The sequence below is a fragment of the Quercus suber genome, unplaced genomic scaffold (genome assembly GCF_002906115.3).
Source record: "Quercus suber isolate HL8 unplaced genomic scaffold, Cork oak 2.0 scaffold_334, whole genome shotgun sequence".
In the NCBI taxonomy this organism is placed as follows: Eukaryota; Viridiplantae; Streptophyta; class Magnoliopsida; order Fagales; family Fagaceae; genus Quercus; species Quercus suber.
The window spans coordinates 203,054-226,277 of NW_027069787.1; the positions used below are offsets into that span (position 1 = coordinate 203,054).

General features: G+C 30.7%; 1 protein-coding gene across 1 annotated transcript; it reads right to left on the reverse strand.

Annotated features, from left to right (window-relative positions):
* Nucleotides 1-18,916: 18,916 nt before the first annotated feature.
* LOC111991816 (WAT1-related protein At2g39510-like) lies at nt 18,917-22,036 on the reverse strand. Its single transcript, XM_065759608.1, has 6 exons — nt 21,842-22,036; nt 21,578-21,792; nt 21,238-21,475; nt 19,840-20,001; nt 19,555-19,706; nt 18,917-19,189 (listed from the first exon to the last, which is right to left on the reverse strand). The coding sequence occupies exons 1-6, from the start codon at nt 22,034-22,036 to the stop codon at nt 18,982-18,984; spliced, it is 1,170 nt and encodes a 389-aa protein (XP_065615680.1). The 3' UTR covers nt 18,917-18,981.
* Nucleotides 22,037-23,224: the final 1,188 nt, after the last annotated feature.

The window sequence follows — 23,224 nt, forward strand, 5'->3', positions numbered from 1 at the left end:
CATTTTTTAATCTCTCCAAAAGATGAGAAAGAAAATGAAATGAATTATAAATGTTTTATGAATTCTGACTAAAGTTCTTATAATACTTTTTTTTCCCTCTTAAATGCACGGCTATTTATTTTTTTTCCTAGAGAAATGGCATATATAATTATAATAATAATAATAATGTTATTTTAAAATTATTTTTTTCTATTCAGATCCCAAACACGAATATATTTACATGCAATTCCTTTCCTTTTTCTTCTAAAAAAATCACTTCCTTTCAAACATTTGAACAAAAGAGAGATAAATATTTAAGTCTTTTATGTTTATTTACATTTTTTTTTCTACTTTAACCATATCATTTCATTCTCTATAAACTTCCAAGGTTAAGACTCTTAAGACTCCACTATAAACCAGCTGTCTTTTACCTATAGAATGTTAATCGCCATCATAGCTGACTAAGGAGATGGGGACTCAGTGCACTAAGAAAACGTGTCCACAATGCGGGCTTTTGGTTGGGTTTAATTAATTTAAGGATGGAAATTTTTTATTTGACTTTTTAATTTTTAAACTTTGCCATTAAGAATTTGAATCCATCAATGGCCACAAATAAGGTAGGAGAGAGTATTAATTTTTAAACTTTTTAATTTTTAGAAACTCCATTCCTGACCTCATCTGTAGAGTTTGCCGATTATATATTAGTGCCTCTAATTAAAGCAACAGAGGGAAGAGAGGCCATGCTGATGCACCATCTCTCTCCTACCTTTTTTTTAGATAATGGTGATTGATTTGGTTTAACTGTCTTTGTCGAATGGCAATGCGATCCATCTCATACTTAAAGCAGTGTTTCATGGTGTGTTTACATTTGTTGCATTGTTTTGTTCTTATTTATTTAAGATAGGTACGTAGATAATAAAGGAGAAAAAGATATTAAGTGTTCAAATCTTTTACTCTCAATAACAACAACAAAAAGGAGGAGAGGGAGGTGGAGTTCAAATTACAACATGGAACATTTGTTGTGTTGTTTGAAAAGGCACAATAAAAATGAACCAATTTTAAATAGGAATTACTATGATATTCTCTCTCTCTCTCTCTCTCTCTCTCTCTCTCTATATGTATATATATAGTCAAAGTTTGGCAACAAACTTGGTTGAAGCTTAATGCTACAATTTCACTCAATATATATATATATTTTTTTATTGAGTGTGAATTTTGACAAATCTACTGTTAAATTACATTTTCTTCTTATATTCTCTATATGTACAATATTTTCAAAATATCAAAAATTAATAGCTATATCATCAATCATAAGTTTAAATTTTAAGTTTTTGTAATTTAAAATTATGCATAAAAAATAAATTTATGAATTAAATAAGAAATAACATCTAATTTGCACAAAATTTAACATATGTGTTAAAAACATAAAGCATAATGCAATTCAATGATTAAATTTTCAAAACATGTGGTCATGTTTATTTTTTTAGTGAGAGCTGTAACCTTAAACTACAATTAAGTTTGTACACAAATTTTGTAACCGATAGACAAATTAATATAGCTACATATTTTAAAATTTTAACCGTAGGATTGCATATTCTTTATATTTTTAACGTGCATGTGAAATTCGTGTTAATAGATGTTATTTACTATTCGATCCATAAGTTATATACATAATTTTAGACTATAAATTTGAAATTAAACATTTGTTTGATAACATAGTTATTAATATTTAATTTTCCAAAATTTTTGTAAGCATGAAGAATATAAAAAGAAATGCAATGCAATGGTAGATTTATCAAAATTCATACTCAATAATAAGATACTAAGTGAAGTTGTAACCATTGGTTACAAATTAAGTTTGTAGTCAAACTTTGTCCATAAAGATATACTTAATTTCCTTGCTTAAAGAATAAGTGACAACCAAGTAATGGAGACTCGGTGCACCTCATTTAAAATCAAGCCACGTCTAACACTGGAAGTGTTTAAACTTTAAACAAAAATATTACACTAGATACTACATATTGATTGGAATTTGTCTTCCATATTAAGAACATATATATACACAAAATCTGCTATCTTCAAGTAGTTCCATGAGTAGATTTTGTACATGTCACATCAATGGCCACAAATTCTTGTTTTAAAGTTATTATCTTCTCATTCATGGTAGCTATATTTTGGGTTGGTACTTATCACCGTCGATCTAGATCCTTATTCTTAACCCCCATAAAACCATATATAAGACAACAACTGGATTGGTATGGATGGTTGAGATTTAAAGTTGCAAAAAGCAAACTTTAAATCTCAACCATTAAATATAAAAAATGAATAAAAGTAAAAAAATAAAAAAATAAAAAATAATAATAATTGTGAGGGAGTTGGGGTGAATTGCACGGTGCAATGGTAGATCTCATTCCGACAACAACTACAACAAATGCTCCGAACACAAAAAAGGCGCGCACCATATTTTCAGCATACAATATTGGACGTGTGATATAATCATTTGTTGCTCACTAGGGCAGTGTGGTTGCAATGCATGCGTGCATCTGTGTATACTTTTGAGGCAATGCTTATCACGTTTAAGACCATAGCACCCAGATGAGTCTAGTTATTTTAATTTAAATATTTTTTGAGTCTATATTAATTAAACCAACAAAAAATTACGTAAATGTCACTGGATAGTTATCTAATCAATAATTTTTTTTTTTTTTTCATTTGTAAATGTCATTTCGACTTTGAAAAAAATTCACAGATATGACTTATTCATCATTTGGTGCAATTATGACTTTTAGAACTCAATTTTTTTTTCTATAGAATATGATTTCACATGAAATGGTACTTTTCAATATTGTAGAAGACACCAATTACAATAATAAGCATAAATACCATATCCATTATTTTCATGCAGTTCAATCTGTAGATTTTATAGTTGTCACATTGACAGCCACAACTTCTTGATTTGAAGTCATTATCCCCTCAATCATAGTAGCCATATTTTGGGTAGTTGGTATAACCTTTTCACCGCCTGACTTTGATCCTGGTTGATCCTCGCTTGCCCCCACAAAAACATATATAGGCCAGCAACAATGACAATTGCTCCAGTAACACTAAAAATAGTTCAGTTGCCTAAGTTAGCCCATGGTCATACAATGTTCATGATTCCAAATTTTATTCCAACAATTTTCTTTAACCAAATGAAGCATATCAACACCAATAATTAAACTGTGGCATTAGATGAATGTTGCAAATGAAACAAAAGATTTAAATCGACATTCTATAAACACTTTTTTTCTTTTTTTTTGTACATGATAGTATCGCCAGGGACAAAATGTTTTACAACTATTCACATGGCATATTGTGATTAGAGCAACATTACTTTCATCCAGATTCACCATTGATTCCACTTTTATTATATACTAATCACAATATGTTATGTTAATAGTTGTGAAAGATAATGTATTGCTAGACTTAATAGTAGGCCTAGTGGGATTGAAAAATCAATGTGCACCTTCCTAAGCACATAGTCTCGCACAAAAAGAATGAGCCAATAATTGCGACTTGAATTGCACTTAGCGGACTAAAAGCAGTCACAAAAACAGGTCTTTTTTTTTCCCCTTATTATCAGTCTTTGAATGTAAATGGTGAGCCCTGAATTTACTCCGCCCTGCGAAATTTCACTTCCTTTTTTTTTTTCACTTGTGAGTATAAATGCAAGTCTTAAACATAGCTAGCCTCACAATATTTTTTGTAAGAAGCACTGTGAATAGAAAAGGACATAAAAATTTTATAAAAAAAATATGTAATCAAATGTAGAGTTTCTTACAGCGTATACAGCGACTAAGAGCTTAATATCTAAGTGTATTGACCAGGCCATGAGGTTCCCCCATTCCATTGCAAGGGCCAGTAAGGTACTTTCCAGTGTGCCCATCAAACATATCAAAACTGTTAGGGAAAGCTCTGTGGGGTATGATTTCAGGGTAATTGCCTCAAGGCAACAATATACCTCATCACTAATTAAATCTAACTAAAACATTCTTGGAATGCTTAAAACCTTGTAGTTCAATTGTCACTTTCTAGTATTTATAATAAAGGTATCTAAAGTTCAAATCTTCATTCCCTCATTGTTGTAACTATCAAAATTTAAAATCAAAAGAAAAAAAAACTAACAAACATTAAAATGGGATTCATGTATCATGCTCTAATTTTGTTTATTATAAAAAAAGATTATAGAGCTTTCTTCCAAATTTATGTGCCGATTTATAGAACCATTCATATATGTTAAATTGCATGATTCAATAAATTATTTAATCAAATCACATGACTCATTAAATTGGTCATATGACTAAAAGTACGATGATTATCTTTTGAATCATCCACGTAATGGATTGGAGAAATATTCCTCCAAACTGGTTTTTGGAAGTAAATCTTAGAAAGAAAAAAAAAAAAAAAAAGACATAATAATTTTGGTGACAACAATAATGATGTTGATTACTATTATAACATTTTAGATGTTGACAAATTTTATGTGACAAAACTTGCGTCAAAGATGGTTGCAAATTTTTCTGTTTGAGTCATTGATGTTGGTTTCTAGAGTTTGGAGTTGCAAAAAGGTTCATTCGTGGAGGAAATTCGTGTAGAAGAATTCCAGTGGTTTTGGAACCACTACAATGGAAAGTAGAGCGTGATATTTGCTGAGATTGCATAGAGTGTCTAGGTTATAAAGGTTCTAATTGGATTAAGATAGCTTGACCCTAATTAATTAATTTAATTACCCAAGTTGATTAATTAGGTCAAATTACATACAAATCGTGGAGGTACCAACAAATAACAAAATAAACTAAATGCAGTAGAAATTAAATTGACACGATGATTTATTAACAAATGGGGAAAACTTTTCACAAGGCAAAAACTCCACTAAGTGAATTTAAGGTCACCACTCCCAAGAATCCACTAATTAAAGTTACAAGTATGAGGAATCTTACCACTGCCCTAGCCTATCCTAAAATACCAACTTACAGTTGAACCTTTACTCTAATACCCAATTGGACTTGATCTTGTAGCAAATTTCTTTCCTTTGTTACACAAATCTCCAATATGTGGCTAACTTCTTTGCACGGATCCCAGTACGTGACTACCTCATCAGCAACCATTTGATTATTGTAGTTGATTTGCAACAGTTTCACATAGAAACACCAATAAGATCTTTAATGTTGGTGCTAGAGAATTTGTTTGGTTACAAAACCCAAAGGTATACAAGAAATGCAACAAGAACTCTTTCTTCTGTAGGAGGAGGCTAAGGTTTCCCAAAAAAAAAAAAAAAACCTTATGAAGCTTTCTAGAGTTAGGGTTTTCTTTCTCCACCTCCGTATTTAAATATAGGAGCTTAATGAGCCTTTTAAATAGGCTCTCCTATTCCAATTAGGTTTACACAACCCTTGGGCTTTCCTAGTCATATAAGGATTACACAAACCCATAAACAAATAGCCTTTAGGAAACAAAACTTGTATGCTATATTAGAAATCTCATAAACTTGATAAATCGAGACATATCAAGACAAGTATCGAGTTTTAATAAATCTCAATAGATCAATAAGTATCGAGGAAGTATCAGAACCTACTGATTTAGTTTTTCTTGAACAGTTCTTGAGTAATCTTCATATCTTCAATGTAACCACTTGTAAGATCATTTTGAACCTATTTAGATTGAGAGATGCTACGTCTACAACAATTTTACAACATTTTTACAACAAATCATAGGTGGTTAGTTATTATTGGTTCAAATTTGAAACTAATAGTAAGATTACTTTTTTGCCCCAACAATAATAACCAGTAACAACCTGCCCCTTAGGATTTGTTGTAAAATTGTTGTAAAAATGTTGTAGACATAGCATTTCTCATTTAGATTTACCTAAATACAAGTAAAGTGTGTTTTGTCATAGGATATGTTAATTATATAAAAATATGAACTTAACAATTTTGTATGTTCTAATTGATTATAACTATTTCTTTTAGCAGATTTTCTTTGGGGTTTGATCACCTGAATGATTTTATTTCTTTTGAATAGTTTACTTATTTGTTTTCCATTTCATAATTATCAACTGCATGACTGTTTGGGTACGTTATTATTGCTTTAGATTTTGTACCTTATAACTATGATTGAATTCTTGTTTTGATGAGTTCCAGTTAGCTCAATTGGTAAAGTCTCTGATAATTGTATAAGAGATTTGAGGTTTAATCTCCGCCTACACCAAAAACTGATTGGTGTCTTAGTCTAATGATAAAGAGTTATTATCAAGAGCGAATGTTATAAATTGAAACTCTCTCCAAAAAAAAAAAAAAGTTTTGGAATATCTATTTGGAACATGCATATTTTATTCTATTAATCCACTGCATGACTACTGTTTGGGGTTTAAATTAAATTTTCCAATGACGACTCACCTGATCCACTTGTTCGTGCGTGTGCTCATTTTAAACTGAAATTGCAAATTAAATTAACGCCGATTAGACTCTTACTTGAAGAATAATGAACCAGACCAACCGACCGAACCTGCTAGTATCATGAGAGCACCTTTGATGACATCTTGCTTATTTGCTGCATATCAGTAGATTCTTGATGGCCATTTTCATTTGTCCATGGAAGATTCAACTTAGGTCCTTTAACCAGAGTCATAAGGCTCCCCCAACCGTGACTATGGTCCCCAATACCTTTGCCTGGCCACGCCGTCTCCTAATATTTACTTTCTCAAGACTACAAAAGCATTCAGAAATATTTGTAGCACTCCGTATATTTATTACAACATGTATATGCATGCACAAACGTGAATGGGACTAAAGGAACCTCAATTAACAAAATTAGTCATATACACGTTTAACCACTTTAACCACTTTAGTCATTTTGCGTTTATAACTAAATTAGTCATATACACATTTAGTTATAACCACTTTAACCACATTTGCATTCTATTCCAAAATGACTAATTTAGTTATAAACTCAAAATCAAGGTTCTTTGTACTAGTTAATGTAGCTATTATCAATCTACTATAAACCCGATATGGGACTCATCATACACTTACTTAACAAACACTTTATCAATATCCAATTAATCTGGAACATCAAAATTATTGTGATACTACAAATTGGATTGTTTGTGTGTGTTGAGTCTCACATCAAGTGTTATTAGTGGATCTTGAGTCTGTAAGAGATTTCAAAGAACCCAAATTGCAACTAAAATAGTACTTTATGGGTATAACGCATATGTGATTAGCGCTTTTCTCGAGCCATTACAAATTATATCAAACCCAATTTGGTAACCCCATATGGACTATGAGAATTTAAGTGAGAGAGATTGTGATTGATTTGGGTTTTGAGAAATTAACAACTATAAAAAGTCTTAATTGGGACTAGACTTGGATTAACAACTACAAAATGTCTTCATTGCGATTGGATATATTAACAATTACCCAAAAAAAAATTTTAATTGTGGCTAGACTTTTTACAATTAAAAATCAATCACAACACTTCTACCTTTTTAACTTGTTTGGGAGAAGAGAATAGGGGGAATGAAATTTAAAGAAAATAATTTTAAATAATATTCTTTTCACTCGTCTATTGGGAGAGAGAAAAAAATCCATTTCTTTCTATCATAAGTCCTTTTTTTTTATCTCTCCAAAAGTAGGAGGAATTAAATGAAATGAAAATGTTTTATGAAATTGTACTGAAGTTTTTATCTCTCCAAAATCATTTTTTCACTTAAACGCACAGCAATTTTTAAAAAAAAAAAAAAGAAAAAAAGAAAAAAAAGAAAGAAATGGCATAATATTAATATTAATGATGATGATGATGGGTTAAAATTATTTTTTTGTATTCAAATCCAAAACATGATTATATTTACATTCACTTCATTTCCTTTAAAACATTTAAACAAAAAGTACTGGTAAAAACCGTCCACATTTGTTTAAAACGAAACTGAGGATGAATCAGACTGCATTTAATTGAGGACGGAAATTTTTTATTTATCTTCTTAATTTGGTGGGGAATTCTTCTTTTACACTGTACTCTATAATATAAAATTAAACTGTAAAGACACAAAAAGTGGTAAAAACCGTACACATTTGTAAAATTTAGATATTATTTAGCTATTTAATTATCACATTTTGCAAAAAGAAGTATTACGTTCACAACATTTTGACAACATTTATCACTTTTTGTGTGTCTACAACATAAAGATATATATATATATATATATATATATATGTCTTTTTAATGTTTAATTTTTTCAGTCTTTGAATGTAAATGCTGAGCCCTGAATTTACTCCGCCCTGCGTAATTTCACTTCCTTTTTTTTTTTTTTTCTCTTGTGAGTATAAATGCAAGTCTTAAACATAGCTAGCCTCACAATATTTTTTGTAAGAAGCACTGTGAATAGAAAAGGACATAAAAATTTTATAAAAAAAATATGTAATCAAATGTAGAGTTTCTCACAGCGTATACAGCGACTAAGAGCTTAATATCTAATTGTATTGACCAGGCCATGAGGTTCCCCCATTCCATTGCAAGGGCCAGTAAGGTACTTTCCAGTGTGCCCATCAAACATATCAAAACTGTTAGGGAAAGCTCTGTGGGGTATGATTTCAGGGTAATTGCCTACAAGGCAACAATATACCTCATCACTAATTAAATCTAACAAAAACATTTTTGGAATGCTTAAAAGTAGTTCAATTGTCACTTTCCAGTATTTGTAATAAAGGTATCTAGACTTCAAATCTTCATTCCCTCATTGTTGTAATTATCAAAATTTAAAATCAAAAGGAAAAAAAAACTAACAAACATTAAAATGGGATTCATGTATCATGCTCTAATTTTGTTTATTATAAAAACAGATTATAGAGCTTTCTTCCAAATTTATGTGCCGATTTATAGAACCATTCATATATGTTAAATTGCATGACTCAATAAATTATTTAATCAAATTACATGACTCATTAAATTGGTCATATGACTAAAAGTACGATGATTATCTTTTGAATCATCCACGTAATGAGTTGGAGAAATATTCCTCCAAACTGGTTTTTGGAAGTAAATCTTAGAAAGAAAAGAAAAATCATAATAATTTTGGTGACAACAATAATGATGTTGATTACTATTATAACATTTTAGATGTTGACAAATTTTATGTGACAAAACTTGCGTCAAAGACGGTTGCAAATTTTTCTGTTTGAGTCATTGATGTTGATTTCTAGAGTTTGGAGTTGCAAAAAAGGTTCATTCGTGGAGGAAATTCGTGTAGAAGAATTCCAGTGGTTTTGGAACCACTACAATGGAAAGTGAAGCGTGATATTTGCTGAGATTGCATAGAGTGTCTAGGTTATAAAGGTTTTAATTGGATTAAGATAGCTTGACCCCAATTAATTAATTTAATTACCCAAGTTGATTAATTAGGTCAAATTACATACAAATTGTGGAGGTACCAACAAATCACCAAATAAACTAAACGCAGTGGAAATTAAATTGATACGGTGATTTGTTAACAAATGGGGAAAACCTTTCACAAGACAAAAACCTCACTGTGTGAATTTAAGGTCACCACTTCCAAGAATCCACTAATTAAAGTTACAAGTATGAGGAATCTTACCACTGCCCTAGCTTATCCTAAAATACCAACTTACAGTTGAACCTTTGCTCCAATACCTAATTGGACTTAATCTTGTAGCAAACTTCTTTCCTTTGTTACACAAATCTCCAATATGTGACTAACTCCTTTGCATGGATCCTAATATATGACTACCTCAACAGCAACCATTTGATTATTGTAGTTGATTTGCAACAGTTTCACATAGAAACACTAATAAGATCTTTAATGTTGGTGCTAGAGAATTTGCTTCGTTACAAAACCCAAAGGTGTACAAGAAATGCAACAAGAACTCTTTCTTCTGTAGGAGGAGGCTAAGGTTTCAAAAAAAAAAAAAACCTTATGAAGCTTTCTAGAGTTAGGGTTTTCTTTCTCCACCTCCGTATTTAAATATAGGAGCTTAATGGGCCTTTTAAATAGGCTCTCCTATTCCAATTAGGTTTACACAACCCTTAGGCTTTCCTAATCATATAAGGATTATACAAACTCATAAACAAATAGCCTTTAGGAATCAAAACTTGCAGGCTATATTAGAAATCTCGTAAGCTCGATAAATCGAGACATATCAAGACAAGTATTGAGCTTTAATAAATCTCAATAGATTAATAAGTATCAAGGAAGTATCAGAACCTACTGATTCAGTTTTTTTTAAACAGTTCTTGAGTAATCTTCATGTCTTCAATGTAACCACTTGTAAGGTCATCTTGAACCTATTTAGATTTACCTAAATACAAGTAAAGTGTGTTTTGTCATAGGATATGTCAATTATATAAAAATATGAACCTAACAGTTTTGTATGTTCTAATTGATTATAACTATTTCTTTTAGCAGATTTTCTTCGGGGTTTGATCACCTGAATGATTTTATTTCTTTTGAATAGTTTACTTATTTGTTTTCCATTTCATAATTATCAACTGCATGACTATTTGGGTACATTATTATTGCTTTAGATTTTGTACCTTATAACTATGATTGAATTCTTGTTTTGGTAGGTTCCAATTAGCTCAATTGGTAAAGTCTTTGATAATTGTATAAGAGATCTAAGGTTTAATCTCCACCTACACTAAAAACTGATTGGTGTCTTGATCTGATAATAAAGAGCTATTATCAAGAGCAAACGTTATATATTGAAACTCTCTCAAAAAAAAATTTTGTTTTGGAATATCTATTTGGAACATGCATATTTTATTCTATTAATCCACTGCATGACTACTGTTTGGGGTTTAAATTAAATTTTCCAATGACGACTCACCTGATCCACTTGTTCGTGCGTGTGCTCATTTTAAACTGAAATTGCAAATTAAATTAACGCCGATTAGACTCTTACTTGAAGAATAATGAACCAGACCAACCGACCGAACCTGCTAGTATCATGAGAGCACCTTTGATGACATCTTGCTTATTTGCTGCATATCAGTAGATTCAACTTAGGTCCTTTAACCAGAGTCATAAGGCTCCCCCAACCGTGACTATGGTCCCCAATACCTTTGCCTGGCCACGCCATCTCCTAATATTTACTTTCTCAAGACTACAAAAGCATTCAGAAATATTTGTAGCACTCCGTATATTTATTACAACATGTATTTGCATGCACAAACGTGAACGGGACTAAAGGAACCTCAATTAATTACAAAATTAGTCATATACACGTTTAACCACTTTAACCACTTTAGTCATTTTGAGTTTATAACTAAATTAGTCATATACACATTTAGTTATAACCACTTCAACCACATTTGCATTATATTCCAAAATGACTAATTTAGTTATAAACTCAAAATCGAGGTTCTTTGTAGTAGTTAATGTAGCTATTATCAATCTAGTATAAACCTGATATGGGACTCATCATACACTTACTTAACAAACACTTTATCAATATCCAATTAATCTGGAACATCAAAATTATTGTGATACCACAAATTGGATTGTTTGTGTGTGTTGAGTCTCACATCAAGTGTTATTAGTGGATCTTGAGTTTGTAAGAGATTTCAAAGAGCCCAAATTGCAACTAAACTAGTACTTTATGGGTATAACGCATATGTAATTAGTGCTTTTCTCGAGCCATTACAAATTATATCAAACCCAATTTGGTAACCCCATATGGACTATGAGAATGTAAGTGAGAGAGATTGTGATTGATTTGGGTTTTGAGAAATTAACAACTATAAAAAGTCTTAATTGAGACTAGACTTGGATTAACAACTACAAAATGTCTTCATTGCGATTGGATATATTAACAATTACCAAAAAAAAATTAATTGTGGCTAGACTTTTTACAATTAAAAATCAATCACAACACTTCTACCTTTTTAACTTGTTTGGGAGAAGAGAATAGGGGGAATGAAATTTAAAGAAAATAATTTTAAATAATATTCTTTTCACTCGTCTATTGGGAGAGAAAAAAAAAATCCATTTCTTTCTATCATAAGTCCTTTTTTTTTATCTCTCCAAAAGTAGGAGGAATTAAATGAAATGAAAATGTTTTATGAAATTGTACTGAAGTTTTTATCTCTCCAAAATCAGTTTTTTCACTTAAACGCACAGCAATTTAAAAAAAGAAAAAGAAAAAAAGAAATGGCATAATATTAATATTAATGATGATGATGATGGGTTAAAATTATTTTTTTCTATTCAAATCCCAAACATGATTATATTTACATTCACTTCATTTCCTTTAAAACATTTAAACAAAAAGTGGTAAAAACCGTCCACATTTGTTTAAAACGAAACTGAGGATGAATCAGACTGCATTTAATTAAGGACGGAAATTTTTTATTTATCTTCTTAATTTGGTGGGGAATTCTTCTTTTACACTGTACTCTATAATATAAAATTACATTGTAAAGACACAAAAAGTGGTAAAAACCGTACACATTCGTAGAATTTAGATATTATTTAGCTATTTAATTATCACATTTTGCAAAAAAAAAATATTACGTTCACAACATTTTAACAACATTTATCACTTTCTGTGTGTCTACAACATAAAGATATATATATGCCTTTTTAATTTTTAAGCTTTGCCAATAAGAGTTTGGATTAAGTGAGTCAGGAACAAACAGTGGCGGATCATTAATAGGACCGAAGGCCCCCGTAAAATTTTTCAAAAAAATTAAGGACTTTTTTTTTTTTTAAAGAATTATCCCAAATGATTTGAAATTTTTTAAAAGAACCTTATCATTTTGGCCCCCATACCCGATAATATACATATATATTTAAGAAAGACTAAAAATAAACATAACTTTCATTTAAATAGAAGAATCATACTAGAGATATAAACTATTTTACAAAAAATATTACAAACTATCAATGTAATGAGTGATTATTGGTAAATAAAAATGTGGTATTAATGGTAGGTTTAGATGAAAACCAATAAAATGTTGGTCACATCAACATTTTGTAAAAATATTGTAAAATAAAATACTATCCATAAATATATATATATATATATGTGTGTGTGTGTGTGTGTGTGTGTGTGTGTGTGTGTGTGTCAAAAAATTACAATAATTAAACATTCAGCATCTTTAAAATGAACACATAGGTATTTTAACAATTGCCTCAACAAATAAAAGGGAAAAAAATTATAATTTTCATCCCAACACATCTAGGGCTTACTTGTACCACAGCAATAGAAAAATTGAAAGGTCAGTAGCTTCGTTGATTCACTGCACCACCAATTCCCCACACAATTGTAGAAAATTTTGCTTACAATGCTTTCACAAGTGACTCTCTCTCTTGTTCTCTTTGTCTCTATTAGCATTTGCCTTTTTCTTCTTTTCTTTTCTTTTTTTCTTCAGTTCTTTCCTTTTCCCACTACTGCCACAGTTTTGTGTCCACAATATAAAAGTAAAAGTTCTGTACGACTAGACTAGACAAAAAAGAGTGAAAGACAAACTTAAAGTTTTTATAGGCCCATTAACCCTGTACAGTGCACCTATGTTACTTTTCTTTTCATTTGCTTTCTTTTGATTTATTTACTTTACTTTTCATTTGCTTTCTTTTTTATTTTCCTTATAATATATTATTTGTTATTGTAATAATCAATATATTATATACCATATGGCATTATAATTTATAAATGTACTTGATTAGTTTGATTAAAATATACAATATATACTACTATATTAACATATATTTAGCACTTCAAAAAAAAAAAAATAACACGTATTTAGTTGTTGCTTATAGACATGGCAAAACGGGTCATAATTTTCTGACCCGACCCGACCCGACCTGAAAAATACCCGACCCGAACCCAATTTTTTTGACCCGAAGCAAAAACGGGTTGACCCGTGACCCGACCCGTGTTTTTTGCGGGTCAACCCGACCCGACCCGCGACCCGACCCGAACCCGAACCATTTTTTTAAAACTTTTTTTTTTTGGTAAAAAAAATAGTAAAACTAAGACAATATTGGTTTAATTGTTTATTGTGAACTTTAAGGAAACAATTGATACATTTACATAACTATATGCAAATTAATTGAAAGATTAATGGTTGAACATTCTGTAATGAGTGAATATTTTTAGATATCAAATAGTAAAGTACATGTCAAGATAATCTGGTTATAGTAGAGTTAAAAATATAAATTTAAAATTGTAGACATGTAAGAAATATTCACAAGTGTGAAAATAGTGAAGCTAAAGTATCAAATTAGCATAAATTATGAATACTTAGACCTATTTTTTAATAATTTATGTCCAAAATAAACAGCTTTTTAAAATAAATTATGATATATCCTAGAGTGTGTGTTGCTTAACAATAATATGATATTCATAAAAGAGACCATGTATAAATAAGTAAGCAATCAAATTTTAAAGTATATCTCAAATTGAAATAGAGTGTCAACCACAACTGATAATAGATTATAAAATTAATTTTCAAGATTGTAAATTTCTTATATATTTTTATTCTTTATCAAATGAGTTATCCAATAAGTCATTTGTAATTTTGTTTTATATTTGGAATGTTGATATTGTGCAGAAATAAAACTTGTGTATTTGTTTTACTTATCTTTGTGTTATTTTGTTTTAGATAGTAATGTTAGGATTTGTATAATTTTAAAATTGTTGAATAAGTATTAATAAGTTTAATTGAATTCATTCTTGATATAAGTGGTGAATTCAAAATAATGCATTTTACATTAAGTAATTTGTTGCATAACTTTCCAAATGACAGATACATGTTGTTTTCTATATAAAAATTAAATAAAAAAAAATTCATGTGAAAAATACGGGTCAACCCGACCCGACCCGCAACCCGATTGACCCGAACCTGATTTTGACCCGTTTAAAGTGACCCGTTTTTGACCCGTGACCCGTTTGACCCGTAACCCGATTGACCCGACCCGAACCCGACCCGACCCGCCCGTTTTGCCATGTCTAGTTGCTTATAGCACATATTGAGTTATGAAATAATGTACATTACTATTTTAAATTTCGTACACACAAAAAAAATTTATATATGACCCCCCAAAGATAAATTTCTGACTTCGCCACTAGGAACAAATGTAATTTTTCTATTAGTTGTTAGAACTCAAAACTCCAAACATATTTGGAGTTAAACATTTTGCATGTAAAAGCTCCATTTCTGACCTCTATTGAAGAGTTTGCCGATTATATTATACACAATAAGGCTGTGGTACCGGTGAACGAAGCTCAAGAGCGGCTTCTGGAGTTCCAAGATCACATTATCTGCTCTCAGGTGGTTCCTTCTCATCCAAGTTATGTGAAATTTATTGCTCTGGTAGAGGGGCATTCCAAAATTAATTTTGATGGAGTTACGTTTGAAGTGTCCAACATGACAGGTATTGGGGTCGTCGTCCACAATCACGAAGGTCTGGTTATTGCTGCACTCACTCAAAAAATCCCTCTACCTCACTATGTGGATGTTGTGGAAGCTCTTGCGGCGAAGTCGTGCCATTTTGTTTTATAGGGAGATCGGACTGTCAAAAGTACTTTTTGAAGGCTATTCTTCATTGTTCTAGCATTGCAGAAAGGGTCGGCTCTGTTTACACAGTTTGGGCAGATTATTGATGATGCTATGGTTTTAGCTCAAGATGTGAAGGTTTGTAGCTTCAAGCATGTAGGGAGAAAAGGAAATGTAGTAGATCTTGTGCTTGCACAGAGGGCAAATTTATGTTATGACATTTAGTCTGAATGTGGAGGATGTTCCCACAGAAATTGATTTTTTGATTCATCTGATTTAGCTTGTATTCGATTAAATGAAAGTTCAGACTTCCTTCTCAAAAAAGATATATACATATATATTAGTGGCTCTAATTATGTACATGTTTGAAAATTATTTATTTTTGGTAGCTAATTTGTATAATGTGTGACAACAAGCTAAAAATTAATTTATTATTAAAAAGCTGAAACTTAGATTATTTGAATAAAATTAAGACAAAAGGTAGTATGAGACCCACAAACGATAGATAATTTAAACAAAAAAACTAACATATAATTGATTGCGAAAGCACACTGAAAGCAATAGAGACAAGAGAGGCCATGCCATCTCTATCTTGCCTTTTTTTTTAGTTAAAGGTGATTATAGTTTTGTTCAGCTGTAATAATAATGCAATCCACCTCATAGTTAAAGGTTTAAAGTAGTGTTTTCATGGTGTGTTTGTATTAGTTGCGATATTATTATTATTATTATTATTATTATTATTTATTTATGAAAAAAATGCACTTTTTCATCTAAATTAAAACTCGTGCAACGCTTTACTCTCTCTTGTCACTTTCTCAATTAAATCTAACGAAATGTAGTATTAAAATATCAATTTACCCTCAACCATCTATTTTGGAAGGAGAGGTAAATTGGTCTTTAATGTTGAATATCATTAGAGACTTAACCCCAAAACAAATGGAAGGAGTTAAAATGCTACGCTAATTTCACTTTAAGGAGCCGATCATGCATTATAGGAAAAAAAAAAAAAAAATTGCTTTGGAAAAGTTTCAACTCATGTGACCTGTAATGCTTTACTCCCTCCTGTCACTTTCTCAATTAAATCCAATGAAATGTAGCATTAAAAGATCAATTTATCCTCAACCATCTGTAGAGAGGGAAAATTTCCAATCTATCACAAACTGACACATCATACTACCAAGTCCACAAAATACAGCCAATTACAAAGCGTCACGTACTGCTGCTAGGTTTTGCTATCACTACTTAGAAACCAACAGAAATTTGTCAAGTGTCATGCAAAAACCAATCATACATCAGTGCGTATAAGCGATTACATAAGCAATCCAGCACGTGTAAGCGATGAAAAATGCAACCCAGCACGTGTAAGCGATGACATAAGCGAACTAATCAGGCTGTGACATGTGTCACCAATCAAACTCTGCCACATGTCACTCACCCAACCCTAAACTCCTATAAATAGAAGCCTTTCTAAGACATTTAAGGAGATAAAGCCTTCTAGAGCATAAGCAGCATCAAAGAAGATTCAAAAGCACTATACAGAAGCTCTGCAAGAATCAAGCCTCAAAGCCTTCAAGAACTTCAACTTCAAAATCGAAGAACATTCAAAGCAGAATTATCCAAACTATATGCCTGGATCCTAAAGTTTATCGAAATCAAGCTCAAAAGCCTCCATAAACCTCAACAAACCATAAATCAATGAAACTTTATGGATTTAAGCCTCTAAAACACTGAAGAACTTCCAGAGATTCATTGTGATTCTGTTTCAAGTGTCTTTGATCCATCCTTCAACCAAATTGAAGAATATATTGTGTTTGAGTCAAAATTACATTATTACAATTCCAATCAACGAGTCTTTCAAGGAGAACGAATCAGAGAATCATTCTTTTGTAATTTTAGAGAATTGTACCACACATTCATCAATACAGATTCGCATTTGTGAAACTATTTTACTTGTTTGATTTATTTCAAAGTTCAAACTAGAAATTTAGTCATCTACACCATCTATTTGGAGGGAGGAGTAAATTGGTCTTTTAATGCTCAATTTCCTTAGAAACTTAACCCCAAAACAAATGGAAGGGGGTAAAATGTTATGATGATTTTAGTTTAGGTAGCCAATCATGCATTACCAAAAAAAAAAAAAGTTTCAACTCATGTGACCCGCAACTTGACCCAACTAGCCATTTTAGTGGTTTGGGTATAGGGTGACCTATTTTTGTTCACAGGTCCAAAAATCTCTATCTATCTATCTATCTATATATATATATATATATATGATATATATTCCTTCAAATTCAGGGGGGTTAATGAGTTTGGGTCTAATTTTTCCCAATCCAGTTGTTTTTTACTCTCTTTTTCTTTCCAATTCGGATAAATACATTTTGATGGGCTCAAGAAATAACGTCCAATTACCCCCTTTTTTCTTTCCTCTATTTTTTCAATCTAACCAAACAAAGGAAAACTTAAAAACCTCATGCATTTTTTCCCTTGATTTTTTATTCACCCCCATTTCACCTTAACCAAACGAACTCAATCAAAAATCACTCTCTTCAGATTCTGTCCAGTCCAGTTTTTTTTTTTTTTTTTTTTTAAATACCTATAAACAAACATATTACACAAGCTTAGCATCCTACATGTGATTTGTAGTCAACAAATCATATATGTAGTGTGTACTTTCCTTCATTCCTTGCCTAAAGAACAAGTGAAACGTAAGGCGTGAATTCAATGCCGAGAAAGTAACGGACAAAACCAAATAATGGAGATGCAACAATCTTTTGGTAGAAATGGAGATGCAATTCGTGCACATACCTTAAAATTCAAGCCATATATATAACACTAGAAGTGCAAAGACAAAGTATTACAAGAGATACAATCATACTAATAGTATGCTCGTGTGACTGATTAATCAAAAATTTTATGTAAAAAAATATTTTACAAATATTATTGAAATTATTATTATAATAATTAGTGAGTCACTTGAAACTAAATTACCTACCCTACTAGATACTCATTTGACCCACTTACAATATGTAGTGTGCAAGTTTTATTATATCAAATATAGGATTATGATAGATTATTAAAACGAAATAAAATTTTAGTTTTAATATCTTGAAATATTAAGAAATAGATATTTATAGTTAGGGAAGAATTTTTAATTTCTTAAAACTTATTAGGTAATAGAGTTTTAACTAAATTAAACTATCTTAACAATAAATGAGATAAACAAATTTAATAATTAATGAAAGTGTAACCACTTGTCATGGAGAAAATTAAAATAGCCACTTAGTGTGACCACTACTATTAAAATCCAAATTTTATTATATACCATATGATTTCACAAGTAATGGAGCATTTTTCATATAGAAAACACCAATTACAGCAATCAGCTTATAATATATCGTCCCTTACCTTTTTCTAAAAAAAAAAAAAGCTTATAATATATCATATCCGCTATTTTCATGCAGTTCCATCGGTAGATTTTTCACTTGTCATATTGATGGCCGTAAATTCTTGATGATTTGAAGTCGGCATCCGCTCATCTGCAGTAGCCGTATTTTGGACAGTTGGTACTACCTTTTCAGCACCTGACTTCAATGGTTGATCCCGGTTCTTGCCCCATAAAAACATATATAGGCCAACAATAATGACAATTGCTCCAATAACGCTACAAATAGTTCAGTTGCCTAAGTTAGTCCAGAGTCATACAATATTTATAATTCTAAATCTTTTTCCAAAAATTTTCTTTAACCAAATAAAGCGTATCAACTACAATAATTAAATCTTTTTTTTTCTTAAAAAAAAAAATAATGTGTTTTTTTTATGAATGCCCCAAATGAAACAAAGATTTTGAATCAAAATTCCAAACACTTTTTTTTTCTCTATGCATAATTGTAATGCTAGGGACAAATTCTTTTTACAAATATTAATATGGCATATTATAATTAAAGCAACATTATTTTTTCACTATTAATATCACTTTTATTATGTACTAATTACTAGGCCTAGTAGGATAGAAAAATCAATGCGTACCTCCCTAAGGACATTGCCTCAAACAAAATGAAGGAGCCCATAATTGCAACTAGAATCGAGCTTAGTGGACTAAAAGCAGTCACGAAAACAGGTCCTTTTTCCTTTATTACCATTCCGTAAATGTAAATGCTGAACGCTGTAGGTAGTATGCCCTGCGTAAAATTTCAGTTGAGAGTATAAACGCAAGTCTTAGACATAGCTAGAGCTTCAAAATCTTTTTGAAATAAGCATTGTGAAGAAAAAAGCACATCAAAAGAAAATGTAATTGAATGTAGAGTTTCTCACAGCATATACAACAGCTACGAGCATAATATCTAAGGGCCTTGACCAAGCCGTGAGGTTCCTCCGTTCAATAGCAAGAGCCACTATGGTACTTTCTAGTGTGCCCATCAAACTTATTAAAGCTGCTAGGGAAAGCTCTGTGGGGTATGATTCCAGTGTAATTGCCTACAAAGCAACAATTATATCTCATCACTAATTAAGTCTAACTAAAACTTTTTTGGAATGCTAAGAACATTGTGGTTCAATTGGCAATTTTTAGTGTTTCTAACGGAAACTTCTAGAGTGTACAATCTCCTTTTTTTATTGTTGTAACTATCAAATTATAAAATCAAAAAAGGGAAAAAAAATAAATTTTGGAAAGCCTTGTGCAAGAAGATCAAGTTGATTGTAATGTATAAAATGAGATTCATTTATCATACTCTGATTTTGTTGATTATTTAAAAAAAAATGGATAGAGTTTTCTTCCAAAATTTTGTGGTGATTTATAAAACCATCCATATGTTAAATATGACTCATTAAATATGTCAAGTGACTGAAGTACAATGATAATTTTGGAAAAATGTTCCTCCAAACTAGTTTAGAAGTAATCTCTAGGAAAAAAAAAGAATCATAATAATTTTGGCAACAACAATAATTATGTTGATTACTATAATGTTTTAGATGTTTACAAAGGTCATGCGACAAAACTAAAAACTTGCGTGAAAGAGGGTTGCAAATTTTTGTGTTTGAGTCATTGCAAAAAAGGTTCATTTGTGGAGGAAATATGTGTAGAAGGTTTTGGTATGTTATACCAATGATTGCATTCCTCCTGTGTTGGAATATCTGTTTGGAACATGCGTAATTTATTCAATTAATCCACTGCATGAGTGTTTGGGGTTTAAATTAAATTTTCCAATGGCCACTAACCTGATCCACTTGTTCGAGCATGCTCACTTTAAATTACTGAAGTTGCAAATTAAATTAAATTAAATTAAGGACAAAGTTTAGTTACAAAATTGGTTGTAGCCTTAGGCTACAAACTCACTTAATAAAATAAAATTACTGTATATTTTGAAAATCTAACCGTTGAATTACATGTTCCTTACGCTCTTAATGCACATGTAAATTTTTGTGTCAATCGGATATCATTTACTATATAATCTATAATCTTATATTTTATGCATAATTTTAAGTTACAAAAACTTGCAATTTAAAAATTTATTGATGACACAGCTATTGATCTTTAATTTTCTTGAAATTTTGTAAACATGGAGGATATAAGAAGAAGATGCAATCCAATAGTGGATTTGTCAAAATTCATCTCCAATAAAAAGATATTGAGTGAGTTTGTAGCCTAAAGCTACAATCGATTTTGTATCTAAACTTTATCCTTAAATTAATAAATGCCTTTTAGACTCTTACTTGAAGAATAATGTAACCAGACTGGCAGAAAAAACCTGCTAGCATCATGAGAGAACCCTTGACGACAACTTGCGTATGTGCTGCACTCGCAGATTCTTGATGGCTATGTCCATATGTCCATGGCAAATTCCAAGAAGGACCTTTAACCAGAGTCATAAGCATAACTCCTCCAAACGAGACTATGGTCCCCAATACCTTTGCCTGGCTAGCCCGTCTCCTAATATTTACTTTCTCAAGACTACAAAAGCATTCACAAATATTTGAAGCACCCCGTATATTTAATACATCATGTATATATATGCATGCACAAACGTACGTGAATGGAACTAAAGAGAATTACCGTAAAATCCAAGCCATTGCAAATGTACACAAAGGAACAACATTGAACAATGCTCTTGAATAAGTTGCTGTAGTACGCTTCACCCCCTCGTAGTACAAGTTCTGGTAAGCTACAGGCCTGAGTGGTAAAAAATGAAAGTTTAAGTGTAATCCAACTGGGCAAAAAAAAATATATATATATATATATATATATGTAAAATGTTTTGGTTGAAGCTTAAGACCAAAAGCAATCTTGTAAATTTAATAAGAAGGGAAGAGATGGAGACCTATCGTAGAAAATGGCGAAAGGAGCAATGACCACAGTGGCAACGGCATATCGGTAGGCTATGAACACACGTGGGTTCATTCCCTTATTTAGAGCAAACTTACCGATTATGGACATCCCTGCATGGCCAAGTTGCACTAAAATTATTGCCACAAATGGCTTCACCTTCTTATACAATTGAGTCCTAGACTCCATCGACATGTTAAGCTAAATCTCTCTTTCTTTCTCTCTAGTCTCTAATGTGAAAAGGTTCAAGAAAAATGAAGTATGCAGCTCGCTATATATAGAGTCCTTTTTTTTTTCTTTTTCTCATGGATAAAAATCAATCATAATACTTCCACCTTTATAACTTGTTTGGGAGAGGGGAATTAAAAGAGGGAATGGGATGTAAAAAATAATTAAAGAAATAAAAAAATTATTTTCATTCCTGAGAGATAGGAGAGAAAAAATAAAACATTTTTGCTATTTCTTTTCGTCGTAAGTCTTTTTTTAATCCCTCCAAAATTTGGAGGAAATGATGGAAAGAAATATGTTTTACAATATTTTTTGTTAAAGAAATGACATAATGATAATGATGATGATGATGATGATGATGATAAGAATAATGTCATAAAATTATTATTTTTTCCACTCAAATCCCAAATATTGTTACTTTACATTTCTTTACAAACATTTAAACAAAAAGGAGGCAAATATGTAATTCTTGTATGTTTTTTTTTTTTTCTTTTCCTATTCTATCAATGGCAGCTCCATGAAACTTTTTTCAATGGATTATTAAGGAATTTAAATTAAATAAAATTTAATAAAAAGAGAACTTGAATATATCGAGTTATCGACCAAATGAAAAAATGTAAATATATAAATTTTTACAATTTCCTTCAAAAAAAATTTATATTTTAAAATCTTTACATGACAATTTATTACTAGTTGTTATTATCTATTGTCAATGTGAATCGGTGTTACAATTTTATTTTGCAGTTGTCATATCTATTTGTCATAGTTTTTATATAAATATTGTAAGCTAAATCATAAAATTCAATTCAACTACACTGTATTAAATATTGACCTATACAACCAAACATAAACAATATACTAAGTAGCTATTTAAAACAATCAAATGCTTGAATGATAACTAACTTTACTTTTTTTTCTAGAATCACTAATTTTATAACAAAAATTTATTATAACGTGATAATAATACACACAAATTTAACAAACCTTTTGTATTTTTTAATTATTAAATTATATAAAATTATATATTATATTATATTTATACTATACATGCACACATTCATGAGAGAGAGAGAGAGAGATCTTTGTACTTTGTGTTGTTATTTGGTTTCGTTATTAACTAATACATGTCGTTATATGGTCTTGGAATTC